The sequence below is a fragment of the Salmo salar genome, chromosome 12 (genome assembly GCF_965601325.2).
Source record: "Salmo salar chromosome 12, fSalSal1, whole genome shotgun sequence".
Lineage (NCBI taxonomy): Eukaryota > Metazoa > Chordata > Actinopteri > Salmoniformes > Salmonidae > Salmo > Salmo salar.
This window is the reverse complement of record NC_138302.1, coordinates 67,904,963-67,925,442: the sequence shown is the minus strand read 5'-3', so window position 1 is coordinate 67,925,442 and position 20,480 is coordinate 67,904,963. Positions and strand designations below refer to the sequence as shown.

At 43.7% G+C, this 20,480-nt stretch overlaps 1 protein-coding gene across 1 annotated transcript; it reads left to right on the top strand.

Moving 5' to 3' along the window:
• Positions 1–186: 186 nt before the first annotated feature.
• Positions 187–19,071, top strand: LOC106565552 (ras-related protein rab7). The gene is made up of 6 exons (XM_014132811.3): positions 187–517; positions 5,201–5,263; positions 13,681–13,807; positions 17,766–17,984; positions 18,283–18,411; positions 18,572–19,071. Exons 2-6 carry the CDS (start codon positions 5,211–5,213, stop codon positions 18,665–18,667), a joined length of 624 nt encoding a protein of 207 aa, XP_013988286.1. The 5' UTR covers positions 187–517; positions 5,201–5,210; the 3' UTR covers positions 18,668–19,071.
• Positions 19,072–20,480: the final 1,409 nt, after the last annotated feature.

Genomic DNA, 20,480 nt, shown 5'->3' with positions numbered 1-20,480 from the left:
AATGTATTAATTTACATCTGGACAGTCGTGGAGTAAACATGTCATCATTGCTTCTATCTTTGTCCATATTTGGTACAGTCAAAGCCAAGGTATTTGCAACCTTGCTAAAGATGCATCCCTGATGCAGTTATTAAAGTGGGCGTGGTGTATCCTGTTTGTGCGTGAAACGTTTTAGAGCAATGACGCAATAGTTGTTTTGGAGGAAGTGAAAGAGTGGAGAGAAAAAAAATCAGTCTAGGAAAGAACCCAGAGCAAAAGGCTCAAGCTCACAAAATCGGAACTAAAACTAGATATTTGTATTTAAATTACTGTGGAGACAGTCTGAAAATACTCATCGGGAAGCTGGATATCAGAGCGATAAGCAACACAAGCTACGGCCACCAACTCTAAACATTTACATTTTATCTGGTTAGCTTGCTAGCTATTTTGCCTGAGACATTTATTCAAATCCAGTAAGAATAGGCTGTCCTGAGACAGCAAGTCGGAAAACAGCGTTCTGGTGTGTTGGAAGTTGAAGGTAAGTTATATGATGTAACATTAGCTAGCTATGACAGCAACGTATGGAGGTCGTTGTTTCTTACTAAGCTTTTGTTTACCGACGCGACAGGGGAATGTGAGAAATGTGTGACCGTAATTGGGGCGGCTTCTCTTGCAGACTAATTTCGCAATAGGTCGGGGACGGTCGCGGTGTACAAGTCGAACCATGGGCGTCGTGTCCGGCAACAACCGAGTCGCAAATGTATGATGTTCTGGACCTTACAGATAACTAACTAATCAACGATGTTTTAAGAGAAAGAGTGGGGATGGATCAAAGAGATGGATAGATTGTGTGCGGGCGTGTGTCCGTCCTTGCATGTGTGTGAATGTCATGTCACGTCAGACAGCACAAAGAGCCACACTTATCTAGGATTCTGAGTCAAAGGAACCTGATTTACGGAGTGTGTGTGTCGCATTGTTTGTTAGATATGTTGCACGTGGTATATCGTATGCTAATGAGTCGATTTTAAAACAAATGCCTTTTCGGCAGTTGCCTGAGCTTGGGAAAATCTTTATCCCATGTGATCCGACTTCTAGAATATAGTGTCATGGGTTGCAGATTAGAAGGCGAGGACTGGGGTTGTTACAAGAAACATGTTGGTTATTTTCAGTTGGAGTGTTGGATCTACAATAGTTCCATTACAATCTAGGCATATATGACTGCGTTTACACAGGCAGCCCAATTCTGATCGTTTTTCACTAATTGGTCCTTTGACCAATCAGATCATATCTGAAAAATATGTGACGTGAAAAGATCTGATGTGATTGGTCAGAAGACCAATTAGTGGGGAAAGATCAGAATTGGGCAGCCTGAGTGAACACAGCCATTCCACAGATAAAACAAGCAGCCAGCTGTTTCACCAGATGTTTAAATCTGGAGCATCCCGTTAGAATTTCCACTCCTTACCATGGAGAGGAAACCCAGTGGCCGGCAGTGGGAGAGTATAGAGCTAGGTGGAACTGGGCCGACATTCTGGGGTAGGGACGTCCCAAGATGTATTTGCTAGCAGATACTCATAGACTTCCAGTCATTGCGCTAATGCTTTTTAGCATTGGCTCATGAAACTACCTCTAACTTCCTTCATACTGGACACCAAGACATACAAATGGTATCCAGGAGTTCATCTGACTCTGGGGAAGTACATAAAAAGGCAATCATCCTAAAGTATCCCTTTTAACGTTACCACAGAGTTGAACATTCTTAGCACAGCATTTACTTTATATTTGGGCAGAGCATCCATTGTTTGTCCTGACACCCAACAACCTACCATGACTCTTCACATAACAGTATAAGGCCAGTGTGCATTTTTGTCACTTTATTGAGCTGTCAAGCTTCTATCTACTCGGCACTCACAGTAGAAGCGGTAACGGTTAGTTCACTCTCCTCTGACTGGTGTAGTTGCTTTGGACGATGGCGTCCAGTCTTGCTGTAGCATGCTAAGGAAAGATAGGCTAATAGCCATGTAAAGAGAGCTCTCTTCTGGACCAATAATGAAGAACTGCATTTTTCCTGAGCGTTTTCTCTTCCTCTCATAAGTCCTTTTCGGTGGATTAAATCCAGATACAAATACATTCGTAAAAGGCTAATATCAGCCAATAATATCATTCAACTGATAAATCGGTCAGGCTCTATTAATCTGACTGTTGGCCTGGCTGCTACGTTGTTGTTTCCCATGATAAATAAACTGGATTTGAATGGGTCACTCATGTCGTCAATGTTTCAGTATAGCATTGGTTAGCTTTTTTATTATGATAGGACTAGGCTGGGCTGACATGGTTCGCTCCAATGACACTGCACAAGGTGTGTGCCTTCTAGATGGCTCCATTGAGCGAGTGTGCCCTCAGAAGTTGGGAGTATGGCAGTAGTATTGAAGTGTAATCGCAATCACTTATTAAAACTGCAGTCTGGGAATGGACACCCTGCAAGTGATTGGGAAAGAGTAGAGTTTTATGGTTGGGTCATTCTCTAGCCTCTGTAACAGGAAACATGATCTAGTCCTCGGACTCACTTTTTGTGTGTGTGTGTGTGTTAAGAGAGAGAATTAATGATGTCTTACTCGTGACTTGGCCAGCAGCTTAGGGAACGCATGACTGGAATGAATGGAGCTCAAGTCTGATTGGCCCATTGGAATAGCCCTGACTCTACACACACAGAATGCTAAATCACACACATTATAGCATTGTCTTACACTCATTGTGCAGAGCTGTGGATTTCAACCCTAATGATCAGTTTGAAACTATTGGAATATAAGATATCTAGATAAAAATCAAGTCAGTATACTTGCAATAACGACTTTCGGGTTTAGGTAGGGCAGGGGTGTCAAACAAATTTTGCCCCGGGGCACCACATTCGTTCTTCATTATGGTACGTATCCCGGGTAGAGGTCGACCGATTATGATTTTTCAACGCCGATACCGATTATTGGAGGACCCAAAAAGCCGATACCGATTAATCGGCCGATTGGTGTTTTTATATATATATTTTTTGAAATACATTTATTTGTAATAAAGACAATTACCACAATACTGAATGAACACTTATTTTAACTTAATATAATACATCAAAATCAATTTAGCCTCAAATAAATAATGAAACATGTTCAATTTGGTTTAAATAATGCAAAAACAAAGTGTTGGAGAAGAAAGTAAAAGTGCAATATGTGCCATGTAAGAAAGCTAACGTTTAAGTTCCTTGCTCAGAACATGAGAACATATGAAAGCTGGTGGTTCCTTTTAACATTAGTTTTCAATATTCCCAGGTAAGAAGTTTCAGGTTGAAGTTATTATGGGAATTATAGGACTATTTCTCTCTATACGATTTGTATTTCCTATACCTTTGACTATTGGATGTTCTTATAGGCACTTTAGTATTGCCAGTGTAACGGTATAGCTTCCGTCCCTCTCCGCACTCCTACCTGGGCTCGAACCAGGAACACATCAACAACAGCCACCCTCGAAGCAGCGTTACCCATGCAGAACAAGGGGAACAACTACTCCAAGTCTCAGAGCGAGTGACGTTTGAAACGCTATTAGTGCGCACCCCGCTGACTAGCTAGCCATTTCACATCGTTTACACCAGCCTAATCTCGGGAGTTGATAGGCTTGAAGTCAAACAGCACAATGCTTAAAGCATTGCGTAGAGTTGCTGGCAAAACGCACGAAAGTGCTGTTTGAATGAATGCTTACGAGCCTGCTGCTGCCTACCATCGCTCAGTCAGACTGCTCTATCAAATCATAGACTTAATTATAACATAATAACACACAGAAATACGAGCCTTAGGTCATTAATATGGTCGAATCCGGAAACTATCATCTCGAGAGAAAAAAATGATTTTTTTCGGTGAAATACGGAACCGTTCCGACTTTTTATGTAACGGGTGGCATCCATAAGTCTAAATATTCCTGTTGCATTGCACAACCTTCAATGTTATGTCATAATTACGTAAAATTCTGACAAATTAGTTCGCAACGAGCCAGGCGGCCCAAGCTGTTGCATATACCCTGACTCTGCGTGCAATGAACACAAGAGAAGTGACACAATTTCACCTGGTTAATATTGCCTGCTAACCTGGATTTCTTTTAGCTAAATATGCAGGTTTAAAAATGTATACTTCTGTGTATTGATTTTAAGAAAGGCATTGATGTTTATGGTTTGGTACAGTTGTGCAACGATTGTGCTTTTTTCGCAAATGCGCTTTTGTTAAATCCTCCCCGGTTTGGCGAAGTTGGCTGTCTTTGTTAGGAAGAAATAGTCTTCACACAGTTCGCAACGAGCCAGGCGGCCCAAGCTGCTGCATATACCCTGACTCTGTTGCAAAAGAAGTGACACAATTTTCCAATACATTTTCCAAGAAATTCATGTTAGCAGGCAATATTAACTAAATATGCAGGTTTAAAAATATATACTTGTGTATTGATTTTAACAAAGGCCTTGATGTTTATGGTTAGGTACACATTGGTGCAACGACAGTCCTTTTTCGCGAATGCGCACCGCATCAATTATATGCAACGCAGGACAGGCTAGATAAACTAGTAATATCATCAACCATGTGTAGTTAACTAGTGATTATGATTGATTGTTTTTTATAAGATAAGTTTAATACAAGCTAGCAACTTACCTTGGCTTCTTACTGCATTCGCGTAACAGGCAGGCTCCTCGTGGAGTGCAATGTAAGGCAGGTGGTTAGAGCGTTGGACTAGTTAACCGTAAGGTTGCAAGATTGAATCCTCGAGCTGACAAGGTAAAAATCTGTCGCTCTGCCCCTGAATAAGGCAGTTAACCCACCGTTCCTAGGCCATCGTTGAAAATAAGAATGTGTTCCTAACTGACCTGCCTAGTTAAATAAAGGTGTAAAAAAAAAAAAAAATCCCCCAAATCGGTGTCCAAAAATACCGATGTCCGATTGTTATGAAAACTTGAAATCGGCCCTAATTAATTGGCCATTCCGATTAATCGGTCGACCTCTAATCCCGGGAGTGTCATACTGAAAATGTCATTTTCTGTGTGCTTTTTCACTAACCTTTAAGGATTAAAAGGAAAATCCCTCTAGGCCTACACCATTTGAAGACTTTTCAATTTGTAGGGAGCGGTGAATGAGTACACACTTGAAGGGGAGATTATTGGGACACAACCCTGATTTTTGTGTGTGTGGTCTTTCCTCAGACACGACAGAATGACATCCAGGAAGAAAGTGCTCCTGAAAGTCATCATCCTGGGGGATTCTGGGTAAGCCACCGAGTATTGGTGTTCTCTTTCTGTTTGACCACAGTGTTTAGTCTTCCACTTTGATCAGAGAATGCAGTTTGGGTGTGCCAGATTCATTAGAACTACAGCTTACTCCAGTCTTCCTGTCCAACCAGACTGCTGTTGGTTGGTTGTCCCACACATCTACAGTGCCTTCAGAAAGTATTCACACTAGGGTTCGCCGGGATCCAGATTTTCATATCATCATGCCGTCCTTTCATCCCGGATATAAGGTATTACTAGTTTAGTACACAAGGGGGCACCAAAAAAACGCAAAAAAAACATTGGGTGTTTTTATTACCTGAATGCTAACAAAATTAGCACAAGTAATATTGCATTTCCATGGAGGCTGTTAGCTAAATATGTTAACGAGTGCAAACGAAAATAAACAATTTGCTAAGACAGGCAATCTAGCTCAGTTATGCATATTTAGGTAGGAGCTACCGAATGTAATTTTTGGTGAGTTTGGACCTTTATAAGTGAATGTGAACGAGAGAAATTGTACAAATGAACAAAGTTTTGACGCATGCCTGTCTGAAGGAAGAACAGTACTGACTCTGGAGCAGCATGTGTACAACACTGTGTCTGTGTGCAGTCTGGAGTCGCAAGGGCAATGGGCCTGCTTGCTCTGCTCGGAGAAGAGGGGGGAGGAAAATACCGGCCTAGAATGTAGAGGAGAAAAAACGAAAGGAAATCAAGATAGTGGCAGCTGTACAATTAACTCATCCAAATGGCTTTAACTTGTCAAACACGGCAGAAAGTGACACAATACGGTGCCCAGTCACCTAATTAATTCAGTCACTTACTTGGATAACTAGCAAGTTAAAATTAGGGGTCGCTTTAATGCAGAATTCTGCATTTTTCACACAGGATTTATTTTTTAAACGCATAAGAAATATCATGCTGCATTTTATAAACGCAGATGTAAAATGCTTCTTAATGTTATTTCTGCTCGGCATCAGACAAATTTTGCACTCTGACTGATGTTTAGCTACTTTTGTCAGGTACAGTATAGTTGCACGTGCCTGAACACTCTGTTGAAGCAAAAAAACACTGACTTTCAATATAAAATAAGACCCCTGTCAATACACAGCTGGACTTACCTGCTCCTCCCGCTTTTTCCTGTTGTGCTATTTACAACTGTTCTGGGAAACTATGGTAAGCTTCATAATGTCAAATAATGTGACCGGGGAAATAAAGCAGATTACATTCTTCATCTCCTAACATATTGCACAAGTTGACTGCAGGTATTTACTTAAATAGCTACAAATATTAAAATGTATTGAAAAACATCAAAGAAATAGTTACAATGGTATTGAAAAAACCATCCCGTGGCTATTTCCAAAGGCCCCGGTATACCGCCCAAGCCTAATTACATTTACATTTAAGTCATTTAGCAGACGCTCTTATCCAGAGCGACTTACAAATTGGTGCATTCACCTTATGATATCCAGTGGAACAACCACTTTACAATAGTGCATCTAAATCTTTTAAGGGGGGGGGGTTAGAAGGATTACTTTATCCTATCCTAGGTATTCCTTAAAGAGGTGGGGTTTCAGGTGTCTCCGGAAGGTGGTGATTGACTCCGCTGTCCTGGCGTCGTGAGGGAGCTTGTTCCACCATTGGGGTGCCAGAGCAGCGAACAGTTTTGACTGGGCTGAGCGGGAACTGTGCTTCCTCAGAGGTAGGGGGGCCAGCAGGCCAGAGGTGGATGAACGCAGTGCCCTTGTTTGGGTGTAGGGCCTGATCAGAGCCTGAAGGTATGGAGGTGCCGTTCCCTTCACAGCTCCATAGGCAATCACCATGGTCTTGTAGCGGATCCGAGCATCAACTGGAAGCCAGTGGAGAGAGCGGAGGAGCGGGGTGACGTGAGAGAACTTGGGAAGGTTGAACACCAGACGGGCTGCGGCGTTCTGGATGAGTTGTAGGGGTTTAATGGCACAGGCAGGGAGCCCAGCCAACAGCGAGTTGCAGTAATCCAGACGGGAGATGACAAGTGCCTGGATTAGGACCTGCGCCGCTTCCTGTGTGAGGCAGGGTCGTACTCTGCGAATGTTGTAGAGCATGAACCTACAGGATCGGGTCACCGCCTTGATGTTAGTGGAGAACGACAGGGTGTTGTCCAGGATCACGCCAAGGTTCTTAGCACTCTGGGAGGAGGACACAAGGGAGTTGTCAACCGTGATGGCGAGATCATGGAACGGGCAGTCCTTCCCCGGGAGGAAGAGCAGCTCCGTCTTGCCGAGGTTCAGCTTGAGGTGGTGATCCGTCATCCACACTGATATGTCTGACAGACATGCAGAGATGCGATTCGCCGCCTGGTTATCAGAAGGGGGAAAGGAGAAGATTAATTGTGTGTCGTCTGCATAGCAATGATAGGAGAGACCATGTGAGGATATGACAGAGCCAAGTGACTTGGTGTATAGCGAGAATAGGAGAGGGCCTAGAACAGAGCCCTGGGGGACACCAGTGGTGAGAGCGCATGGTGCGGAGACAGATTCTCGCCACGCCACCTGGTAGGAGCGACCTGTCAGGTAGGACGCAATCCAAGCGTGGGCCGCGCCGGAGATGCCCAACTCGGAGATTCACACCCCTTGACTTTGTCCACATTTTGTTGCGTTACAAAGTGAGATTAAAATGGATTGTATTATTTTTTTTTTTGTCAATTATCTACACAAAATACATTTTTCTTTCTCTATCTTCATTAAATAAGTATTCAACCCCCTGAGTCAATACATGTTAGAATCACCTTTGGCAGCGATAACGGCTGTGAGTCTTTCTAGGTAAGTCCCTAAGAGCTGTCCACACCTGGATTGTGCAGCATTTGCCCATTTTATTCTTATCAAGATTCTTCAAATTCTGTCAAATTAGTTGTTGATCATTGCTAGCCAAGCATTTTCAGGTCTTGCCATGGATTTTCAAGCAGATTTAAGTCATAACTGAAACTTGGCCAATTAGGAACAATCACTGTCTTCTTGGTAAGCAACTCCAGTGTAGACGTGGCCTTGTGTTTTAGGCTATTGTCCTGTTGAAAGGTGAATTTGTCTCCCAGTGTCTGTTGGAAAGCAGACAACCAGGTTTTTATCAAGGATTTTGCCTGTGCTTAGCTCCATCCTGTTTATTTTTTTATCCTGAACTCCCCAGTCCTTAATGATTACAAGCATACCCATAACATGATGCAGCCGCCACTATGCTTGAAAATATCGACAGTGGTACTTGGTAATGTGTTGTATTAGATTTAACCCAAATGTAACACTTTGTATTCAGGACATATGGTTAATTGCTTTGCCACATTTTTTTTACAGTATTACTTTAGTGCTTTGTTGCAAACAGGATGCCTGTTTTGGAATATCTGTACAGGCACCCTTCTTTTCACTCTACCAATTAGGTTAGTATTGTGGAATAACTACAATGTGGTTCATCCATCCTCAGTTTTCTCCTATCACAGCCATTAAACTCTAACTGTTTTAAAGTCACCATTGGCCTCATGGTGAAATCCCTGAGCGGTTTCCTTCCTCTCCAGCAACTGAGTTAGGAATACTTTATTTTATTTTTTATTTCACCTTTATTTAACCAGGTAGGCTAGTTGAGAACAAGTTCTCATTTACAACTGCGACCTGGCCAAGATAAAGCAAAGCAGTGTGACACAGACAACAACAGAGTTACACATGGAGTAAACAATAAACAAGCCAATAACACAATAAACAAGTCAATGACACAGTAGAAAAAAAGAAAGTCTATATACAGTGTGTGCAAAAGGCATGAGGAGGTAGGCAATAAATAGGCCATAGGAGCGAATAATTACAATTTAGCAGATTAACACTGGAGTGATAAATGAGCATATGATGATGTGCAAGTAGAAATACTGGTGTGCAAAAGAGCAGAAAAGTAAATCAAATAAAAATAAAAACAGTATGGGGATGAGGTGGGTAGATTGGGTGGGCAATTTACAGATGGACTATGTACAGCTGCAGCGATCGGTTAGCAGCTCAGGTAGCTGATGTTTAAAGTTGGTGAGGGAAATGAAAGTCTCCAACTTCAGCGATTTTTGCAATTCGTTCCAGTCACTGGCAGCAGAGAACTGTAAGGAAAGGTGGGGTGTTGGCTTTGGGGATGATCAGTGAGATATACCTGCTGGAACGTGTGCTACGGGTGGGTGTTATCGTGACCAGTGAACTGAGATAAGGTGGAGCTTTACCTAGCATAGACTTATAGATGACCTGGAGCCAGTGGGTCTGGTGACGAATATGTAGCGAGGGCCAGCCGACTAGAGCATACAGGTCGCAGTGATGGGTGGTACAAGGTGATTTGGTAACAAAACGGATGGCACTGTGACAGACTGCATCCAGTTTGCTGAGTAGAGTAATGGAAGCTATTTTGTAGATGACATCGCCGAAGTCGAGGATCGGTAGGATAGTAAGTTTTACTAGGGTAAGTTTGGTGGCGTGAGTGGAGGCGGCTTTGTTGCGAAATAGAAATCCGATTCTAGATTTGATTTTGGATTGGAGATGTTTAATCAGTCTGGAAGGAGAGTTTACAGTCTAACCAGACACCTAGGTATTTATAGTTGTCCACATATTCTAGGTCGGAACCATCCAGGGTGGTGATGCTAGCCGGGCGGGCAGGTGCGGGCAGCGAACGGTTGAAAAGCATGCATTTGGTTTTACTAGCGTTTAAGAGCAGTTGGAGGCCACGGAAGGAGTGTTGTATGGCATTGAAGCTCGTTTGGAGGTTTGTTAGCACAGTGTCCAAGGAAGGGCCAGAAGTATACAGAATGGTGTCGTCTGCGTCGAGGTGGATCAGGGAATCGCCCGCAGCAAGAGCGACATCATTGATATATACAGAGAAAAGAGTTGGCCCGAGAATTGAACCCTGTGGTACTCCCATAGAGACTGCCAGAGGTCTGACAACATGCCCTCCGATTTGACACATTGAACTCTGTCTGCAAAGTAGTTGGTGAACCAGACGAGGCAGTCATTAGAAAAACCAAGGCTATTGAGTCTGCCGATAAGAATACGGTGATTGACAGAGTCGAAAGCCTTGGCCAGGTCGATGAAGACGGCTGCACAGTACTGTCTTTTATCGATGGCGGTTATGATATCGTTTAGTACCTTGAGTGTGGCTGAGGTGCACCCGTGACCGGCTCGGAAACCGGATTGCACAGCGGAGAAGGTACGGTGGGATTCGAAATGGTCAGTGATCTGTTTATTAACTTGTCTTTCGAAGACTTTAGATAGGCAGGGCAGGATGGAAATAGGTCTAACAGTTTGGGTCTAGGGTGTCACCCCCTTTGAAGAGGGGGATGACTGCGGCAGCTTTCCAATCTTTAGGGATCTCGGACGATACGAAAGAGAGGTTGAACATGCTGGTAATAGGGGTTGCAACAATGGCGGTGAATAGTTTTAGAAAGAGAGGGTCCAGATTGTCAAGCCCAGCTGATTTGTACGGGTCCAGGTTTTGCAGCTCTTTCAGAACATCTGCTATCTGGATTTGGGTGAAGGAGAAGCTGGGGAGGCTTGGGCGAGTAGCTGCGGGGGGGGCGGAGCTGTTGGCCGGGGTTGGAGTAGCCAGGAGGAAGGCATGGCCAGCCGTTGAGAAATGCTTATTGAAATTTTTGATTATCATGGATTTATCGGTGGTGACCGTGTTACCTAGCCTCAGTGCAGTGAGCAGCTGGGAGGAGGTGCTCTTGTTCTCCATGGACTTTAGTGTCCCAAAACTTTTTGGAGTTAGAGCTACAGGATGCAAATTTCTGCTTGAAAAAGCTAGCCTTTGATTTCCTGACTGACTGTGTGTATTGGTTCCTGACTTCCCTGAACAGTTGCATATCGCGGGGACTTTTCGATGCTATTGCAGTCCGCCACAGGATGTTTTTGTGCTGGTCAAGGGCAGTTAGGTCTGGAGTGAACCAAGGGCTATATCTGTTCTTAGTTCTGCATTTTTTGAACGGGGCATGCTTATCTAAGATGGTGAGGAAATTACTTTTAAAGAATGACCAGGCATCCTCGACTGACGGGATGAGGTCAATATCCTTCCAGGATACCCGGGCCAGGTCGTTTAGAAAGGCCTGCTCGCAGAAGTGTTTTAGGGAGCGTTTGACAGTGATGAGGGGTGGTCGTTTGACCACAGACCCATAGCGGATACAGGCAATGATCCCTGTGATCGCTGAGATCCTGATTGAAAACAGCGGAGGTGTATTTGGAGGGCAAGTTGTTCAGGATAATGTCTGAGGGTGCCCATGTTTACGGATTTAGGGTTGTACCTGGTGGGTTCCTTGATGTTCTGTGTGAGATTGAGGGCATCTAGCTTAGATTGTAGGACTGCCGGGGTGTTAAGCATATCCCAGTTTAGGTCACCTAACAGAACGAACTCTGAGGCTAGATGGGGGGGCGATCAATTCACAAATGATCTCCAGGGCACAGCTGGGAGCGGAGGGGGGTCGATAGCAGGCGGCAACAGTGAGAGACTTATTTCTGGAGAGATTAATTTTTAAAATTAGAAGTTCGAACTGTTTGGGTATAGACCTGGAAAGTATGACAGAACTTTGCAGGCTATCTCTGCAGTAGATTGCAACTCCTCCCCCTTTGGCAGTTCTATCTTGATGGAAAAAGTTGTAGTTGGGTATGGAAATCTCAGAATTTTTGGTGGTCTTCCTAAGCCAGGATTCGGACACGGCTAGGACATCAGGGTTGGCAGAGTGTACTAAAGCGGTGAGTAAAACAAACTTAGGGAGGAGGCTTCTGATGTTGACGTGCATGAAACCAATGCTTTTTCGATCACAGAAGTCAACAAATGAGGGTGCCTGGGGACACGCAGGGCCTGGGTTAGCCTCCACATCACCGAGGAACAGAGGAGGAGTAGGATGAGGGTACGGCTAAAGGCTATCAAAACTGGTCGCCTAGAGCATTGGGGACAAAGAATAAAAGGAGCAGATTTCTGGGCGTGGTAGAATAGATTCAGGGCATAATGTGCAGACGGGTATGGTGTGGTGCGGGTACAGCGGAGGTAAGCCCAGGCACTGAGTAAGAGAGAGGTTATAAGAGAGGTTGTATCTCTGGACATGCTGGTTATAATGGGTGAGGTCACTGCATGTGTGGGAGGTGGGACAAAGGAGGCATCAGAGGTATGATGAGTGGAACTAGGGGCTCCATTGTAAACTATAACAATGTTAACTAACCTAAACAACAGTATACAAGGCATATTGACATTTGAGAGAGACATACAGCGAGGCATAAAGTAATCACAGGTGTTGATTGGGAGAGCTAGCTAGATAACAACGGGTGAGACAGCAACAGCTGATCAGCTAAAACAACAACAGGTAAAATGGCGATGACTGGGCAGAGAGGGTCGGTTAACTACACACAGAGCCTGAGTTCGCGGCTGGGGCCGACAGATAAACAGAATGGAGTACCGTGATTAATGGACAGTCCAGCAGGCATCAGCTATGTAGCCAAGTGATCATAGGGTCCAGGGGGCAGCAATAGATGGAACAGGGAAGCCTGTATCTTTGTAGTGACTGGGTGTATTGATATACCATCCAAATTGTAATTAATAACTTCTCCATGCTCGAAGAGATATTCAATGTCTGCTTATATTTTTTTAATCTACCAATAGGTTCCATTGTTTTGCAAGGCATTGGAAAACCTCCCTGGTCTTTGTGGTTGAATCTGTGTTTGAAATTCACTGCTTGACTGAAGGACCTTACAATTATCTGTATGTCTGTCTGGGGTACAGAGATGAGGTCGTCAGAATGCAACTTATTATGTGACTTGTTCAGCACATTTTTACTCCTGAACATATTTAGGCTTGCCATAACAAAGGGGTTGAAGACTTATTGACTCAAAACATTTCAGCTTTGCATTTTTAATTAATTTGTAAAAATGTCAAAAAACAGAATTCCACTTTGACATTATAGGTTATTGTGTATAGGCCAGTGACTTAAAAAAAAAAACTATAATTTTTCAATTCAGGCTGTAAAGCAACAAAATGTGGAAAAAGTTAAGGGGTGTGAATACTTTCTAAAGGCACTGTATGTATCCATTTCATTTATGACTGTTTACTTTTTATTTCACTTTTCCTCCCCCTCTCTCTTTCACACTAATCTGATGCTGTTGTATTCTCATTGTGTCACTGCATGCTCAGCAGTGCAGGGGAGAACTGTGGACAGCGTGTGTCCACAGTAGTGTACCAGAGCACCTCTGATGGGGTTTTAATGGTGTCTGGTGTCTCTCTCTGTTCCTTGTTGATTTTGTCTCAAGGCATCAGTCATGGTTTCTCTTTCACCATTAGGACTGAATAGATAGATGGAATAATGCAGTCAGATTAATAGCTGTTATTCAACATATCTTTAACATCCTTCTCCCCTGATTGTCCCCCCCCCCCCTCCATCTCCCTCTCAGAGTTGGGAAGACCTCCCTGATGAACCAGTATGTGAATAGGAAGTTCAGTAACCAGTACAAAGCTACAATAGGAGCTGACTTCCTGACCAAGGAGGTGATGGTGGACGATCGGCTCGTTACAATGCAGGTACAGAAACATGGCCACGGCACCACTATCATAGCGGCAATATCCATTAATAACGTCACCATATAAACCGCACGGCCTGGCTGACACCATATTAACAGTATAACATAGGAGCACAACAGACATTTTCAGGCCGAGAAGACCCATCAGAAGACATCAGAAGTGCCAAACGGCCACACAGATGAATTGACAATATTATAAGGACAGGAGAAGTCTAGGCTTGGCTTTCCATTATGGTGACCGTGAGGTAAGGTGATTTGTTTTGGCATTCCCTTTCTTTACTAAAATATCCCTTTTAAATACTGGGAAAATGCGTGGTGGAGGCCAAAACCGGGTTAACCATGGAGAAAATTGCACGAGAAAAGCTCCAGAGAACCGGGCATGAACAAAAATACATAATTTTGGGGCTTACTGAAATTGACTTCAGTTGCCGTTCAAATCTTAATTTTGTAAATTTCCCCAAACTCTGTAATACCAACATGTTTCAAGCAGACCACCATGAAGTGCTTTGAAAGGTTGGTAGTGGCTCACATCAACACCATTATCCCAGAAACCCTAGACCCACTCCATTTTGCATTCCGCCCAAACAGATCCACAGATGATGCTATCTCTATTGCACTCCACACTGCCCTTTCCCACCTGGACAAAAGGAACACCTATGTGAGAATGCTATTCATTGACTACAGCTCAGCGTTCAACACCATAGTACCCTCAAAGCTCATCACTAAGCTAAGGATCCTGGGACTAAACACCTCCCTCGACAATTGGATCCTGGACTTCCTGACGGGCCACCCCCAGGTGGTGAGGGTAGGTAGCAACACATCTGCCACGCTGATCCTCAACACTGGAGCTCCCCAGGGGTGCGTGCTCAGTCCCCTCCTGTTCACCTGCGACTGCACGGCCAGGCACGACTCCAACACCATTAAGTTTGCAGACGACACAACAGTGGTAGGCCTGATCACCGACAACCCAGAGACAGCCTATAGGGAGGAGGTCAGAGACCTGGCCGGGTGGTGCCAGAATAACAACCTATCCCTCAACGTAACCAAGACTAAGGAGATGATTGTGGACTACAGGAAAAGGAGGACTGAGCACGCCCCCATTCTCATCGACGGGGCTGTAGTGGAGCAGGTTGAGAGCTTCAAGTTCCTTGGTGTCCACATCAACAACAAACTAGAGTGGTCCAAACATACCAAGACAGTCGTGAAGAGGGCACGACAAAGCCTATTCCCCCTCAGGAAACTAAAAAGATTTGACATGGGTCCTGAGATCCTCAAAAGGTTCTACAGCTGCTACATCGAGAGCATCCTCACTGATTGCATCACTGCCTGGTATGGCATTTGCTCGGCCTTTGACCGCAGGGCACTACAGAGGGTAGTGCGTACGGCCCAGTACATCACTGGGGCTAAGCTGCCTGCCATCCAGGACCTCTACACCAGGCGGTGTCAGAGGAAGGCCCTAAAAATTGTCAAAGACCCCAGCCAACCCAGTCATAGACTGTTCTCTCTACTACCGCATGGCAAGCGGTACCGGAGTACCAAGTCTTGGACCAAAAGGCTTCTCAACAGTTTTTATCCCCAAGCCATAAGACTCCTGAACAGGTAATCAAATGGCTACCCGGACTATTTGCATTGTGTGCCCCCCCCCCAACCCCTCTTTTTACGCTGCTGCTACTCTGTTTCTCATATGCATAGTCACTTTAACTATACATTCATGTATATGCTACCTCAATTGGGCCCACCAACCAGTGCTCCCGCACATTGGCTAACCGGGCTATCTGCATTGTTGGGAATGGGTATGGTTAAGCTGGACACGCAGCAACCCAGACCTTCTATTGTCAGAGATTACACATACTGATTTATGTATTTGATTTTAAAATATATATAATCTGCATGAGATGATATCATGTTTCCCACTTAACACATTTTTCAATTCATATATCAATTTCTCCATTATGTGGCCACTTTATTAGATATGCCCATCTAGTATCAGGTCGGACCCCCCTTTGCATCCAGAACAGCCTGAATTATTTGGGGTGTGGAAACGTTGCTCAGTTGGTATCAAGGGACTTAACGTGTGCCAGGAAAACATTCCCCACACCTTTACTCCACCAACACCACCAGCATGTACTGTTGACACCAGGCAGAATGGGGCCATGGACTCATGCTGCTTATGCCAAATCCTGACTCTGCCATCAGCATGACGGAACAGGAACCGGGATTCGTCGGACCAGGCAACGTTTTCTCACTCCTCAGTTGTCTATCGCTGGTGATCGCATGCCCATTAGAGCTGCTTCTACTTGCGTTAGTTGATAGGAGTGGAACCTGGTGTGGTCATCTGCTGCAATAGCCCATCCGTGACAAGGACCGGCGAGTTGTGTGTTCCAAGATGCCGTTTGGCACACCACTGTTGTTCTGCGCTGTTATTTGCCTGTTTGTGGCACGCCTGTTGGCTTGCACGATTCTTGCCTTTCTCCTTCATCTTCTTGTCAACTAACTGTTTTATCCCACAGGACTGCCGCTGACTGGGTATTCTTTGTTTGTCGCACAATTCTTGGTAAACCCTAGACGGTGTCGTGCGTGAAAAGCCCAGGACGCCGGACATTTGAGATACTGGCACCGGCGCGCCTAGCACCGACAATTATACTATGCTCAAAGTCGCTTAGGTCACTCATTTTGCCCATTCTAATGTTCAATCGAACAGTAACTAAATGCCTCGATGCCCGTTTGCCTTCTTTATATGGCAAGCTATGGCCACATGACTCACTGTCTGTAGGAGTGAACCATTTTCGTGAACTGGGTGGTGTACCTAATAAACTGGTCGCTGAGTTTATATTAGACTTACCAATGGAATCATAAGTTGTATTATTATGAATTTTGTTCTTCATAACGTGCCTTACTTAAAGTAGGACATTTTGTGGTTGACTAGAACGCATTTAAGTCCGGCCAAGACTATACATATACTTTCTTTGTATTGCATAGAGACATAGTCACTGACCATTTAACTTGCATTAAAGGGAATGACTACAATGGATGCACCAACAAGGTTGCTCTCACAGGACAGATTCATGCAGGAAGCATCAAAGGGGAGGAGGTGAAAAAGGAACATGAGGGATATGTTTTATTTTTCATGTCTTGAATACATGTCCACTAAGAAGCCTGAGGATTGATAAGTGCTATTTTCATTGTTGCTGTTTTCTAGTGTTTCAACACATAATGTATGGAGTCAATATGTAAAGACCCATCTCAATATGCCGTGTCGTGGATAATACGTAAGATATGAATGCATTAACATGTGTGTCATGGAATGTCAATGGAATTGTGCCACCAGCCAAAATAATGAAGGTATTGTCTTATTTGAAAAAGAACGCCAACATTTTATTATTTTTGCAAGAAACTCACCTATCAGCAATAGAAAGTGAAAGGTTTGGGTGAGCTTGGGATGGGTTGACATTCTCCTCCACCTATTCCTCAAGATCCAGAGGAGTATCAAGTCTCATTGATAAAGTTCCATTTAAGTCTACAGAAATGGCTACAGACCCAAATGGGTGTTTTTATAACAGAAACCCTGGCACAAGAAAAAGTCACTTTACTGAATTGATTTTGCCGAAATGAAGACGACCCAAAGTTTATTAACGACTATATTCTAATAGATTTTAAGGACGTCTGACATATGGTCTGATTTACATACTGAGGAAAGGCAAACAACTTGTCACGCCAATGGGTGATCGGTGTGATTTGATCAACAGTTGATTATAAAGTACTCTTTTGGTAGCACTGATGCTAACTTCATGAAGTGGCAACCAAACATGGCTGATTACATGACACAGTGAGTGTGACTAGTTTAAGATCTTAGTTCAGAAAATATGTTGCCCAACAATAGTTATTCCTCTTGCCTTCTGTCACTGTCTCCCTCCCTCCCTCTTCCTTTCGTCGCTCCCTCCACCCGTCCTCATGGTCAGATCTGGGACACGGCAGGGCAAGAGAGGTTCCAGTCTCTGGGTGTGGCGTTCTACCGCGGGGCAGACTGCTGTGTGCTGGTGTTTGACGTAACTGCCCCCAACACCTTCAAGACTCTAGACAGTTGGAGGGACGAGTTCCTGATCCAGGCCAGTCCCAGAGACCCTGAGAACTTCCCCTTTGTGGTGCTAGGCAACAAGATTGACCTGGAGAACAGACAGGTGGGTGACAGATTGTTATAGGTGTTAAAACATCTCATGTAAGTTACTGGACCTAACGCTACTGTTGCTAATGTCATATCCACTGTTTCAATACATATGATTAATAATTTCTTAGTTGCAGGGTATTATCTAATGTATGTGTTTCGAAGTATTAAAAATAGATACCCCTTTTTCAATCATTGAATTGGAATTTCAGTTTTCTTCCTGAATTGACTGCCCTCAATTGGAATTGAGCCCAACCCTGGTCTCCTCATTGATCTCATCTAATGTTTGTGAATGTCTTTCCATCCACACTCAGGTGACGACCAAGCGGGCTCAGGCATGGTGTCAGAGTAAGAACAACATCCCTTACTTTGAGACCAGTGCTAAGGAGGCCATCAACGTAGAGCAGGCCTTCCAGACCATTGCACGCAACGCCCTCAAACAGGTGGGTGGAGCCATGGTTGTCCAGGAGAGAGAATGGGTGTTTGGGTTTTTGGTTTTGTTTACCTTTTTTTTGGGGGGGGGGGGACTTAAGTAGAAGAGCAAAACTTAGATTCCAGTTTCTCCGTCTTCTCATCCCCTCTTCTTTTTTTTCTTCTTATCAGGAGACTGAGGTGGAGCTGTATAATGAATTCCCGGAGCCCATCAAGCTAGACAGGAATGACAGAGCAAAGACTTCAGCAGAGGCCTGCACCTGCTGAGGGGGAACATGGACTATCTTCTGTCTGGCTTTCTGGAAAACCCTTCTCTCTCCTCACCTGCTCCCCCTTACGGAAAGGACTGCATCTCTGGTCTCTGCACCCATGTCACATCCCCCTCCCATCAGAATCACACTAAGTTCCCAGTTACAAACACAATGACTATATAGCTCCTCACATGCACCTCTAACACACATTCCAATGCCCAAAGATCACATGAGAGAAGAATTAGTAGACCCCTGCCTGCCTGTTCCTGAATCCATATCATGAGTGAACCCACAACCTGGCCTGGCCCACCCACCCTGTCTAACTGTGTCCCCTCTTGGCCTCTCAAATTGGGGGGACCAGATGGAGCCATGTCCTAAGAATGCACTGGGGAACTCTAGAAGTGATGGCTGATGCTTTTTTACATGATTATGATATCTTTGTGTCATTGTCCTGAGACTTCTTATCCTCTGTATTTTCTGTTTATCAGGAATTTGTTTTGACTTGAAGTTCTATATTGCCTACCTAACTCTTGTCAAATAATCAGCTGAATTAGAAGTTATTTTTGTTCTTATTGGCTGTCTAAGTTAAGCCATCGGAAGCTTATACTTTTTTGCACTTTGTTGTTTTACTGTTTTTTTTGGGGGGGGGGGGGGGTTTAAATGTTAAACTCTGATTTGGGCAACGTCGGCTAGACCAACAACAATACTGCTCCCGCCATACTTCTCTACTATCCCTAGGAAGCCTGTTGATGCTATAAAAATACAAAAAAAATACAAACAGAAGGCTAACTACGCCCTTTGTAGGGACTGGAGTGCATTGGTTGGTTTAGTAGCCTCATGTTGCAGGGGAAATATTTATAAGTAGGCAATGACAAGAGAAGAGCTGATCACACAAACACAATGAAAGACAAGAACTTTCTCCATAAGATAATAATACTATTTGCTACTTAATACTACTGCTACTATGTGCTGTATGTCCTTTGTCAGCCATCTTGTTTCAAAACTAGAATTACAGCTCTGTCCCTATATTTACATCTGTCCACTTATGTCTGTATTCTCTGTCTCTGTTTCTGTCTCTGCTGGTAGCTCAGGATGTCAAGTGCTTAATATTACTTTAACAGATTGTGTTAAATCTGTGTAGATAACAGGGACGGTGTAAAAAATTAAATAAAAGATGAGATGAAACAATTGGATGAGCTTTCTATCAATTACAAAGAAACAGTCCAAGGATTTTCCCTCTTAACAAAATAATCAGTGTTATGCCAATGAATTTGTTGAAAGTAAGTTTTGGGATTTCAAAAGTAATAATAAAGGTTGAATATAAACATTGTTTATGGTTGATTTATTTCCATGTGTTTTAAAACTGTTGGTGAGTGGTTGCATGCAAAGGTTGATGGGATAGAATGACATGGCGTTACATAGGGAGCATGTTTTATTTGATTAACTTGTGAAGACTGCTTAGAAATCTCCACTTTGTTACGCAAATGGAAAGTAAAATAGGTGAGAGACAGAGAGCTTGTTTTAAAGTTATTTTTAAATCCCCAGTCATCCCTACTGTATCTTATAGGCCTATAATTATTTAATGGATACTTTCTCCCTAATGCTACTCTACAAGTTGTATGATTGGAACCACATTTTAAACGATTTTGCCTAATTATGTGCATTAACTGGATTTGTTAGGAATGCCGATACATTATAATCAGGGTCAATTAACCTCTACAGGATTGGTGTGTGTGTGTATGTCCCGAGGGACAGTTGAGCTAACGTAGGCTAATGTGATTAGCATAAGGTTGTAACAAGAAAATATCCCAGGACATAGACATATCTGA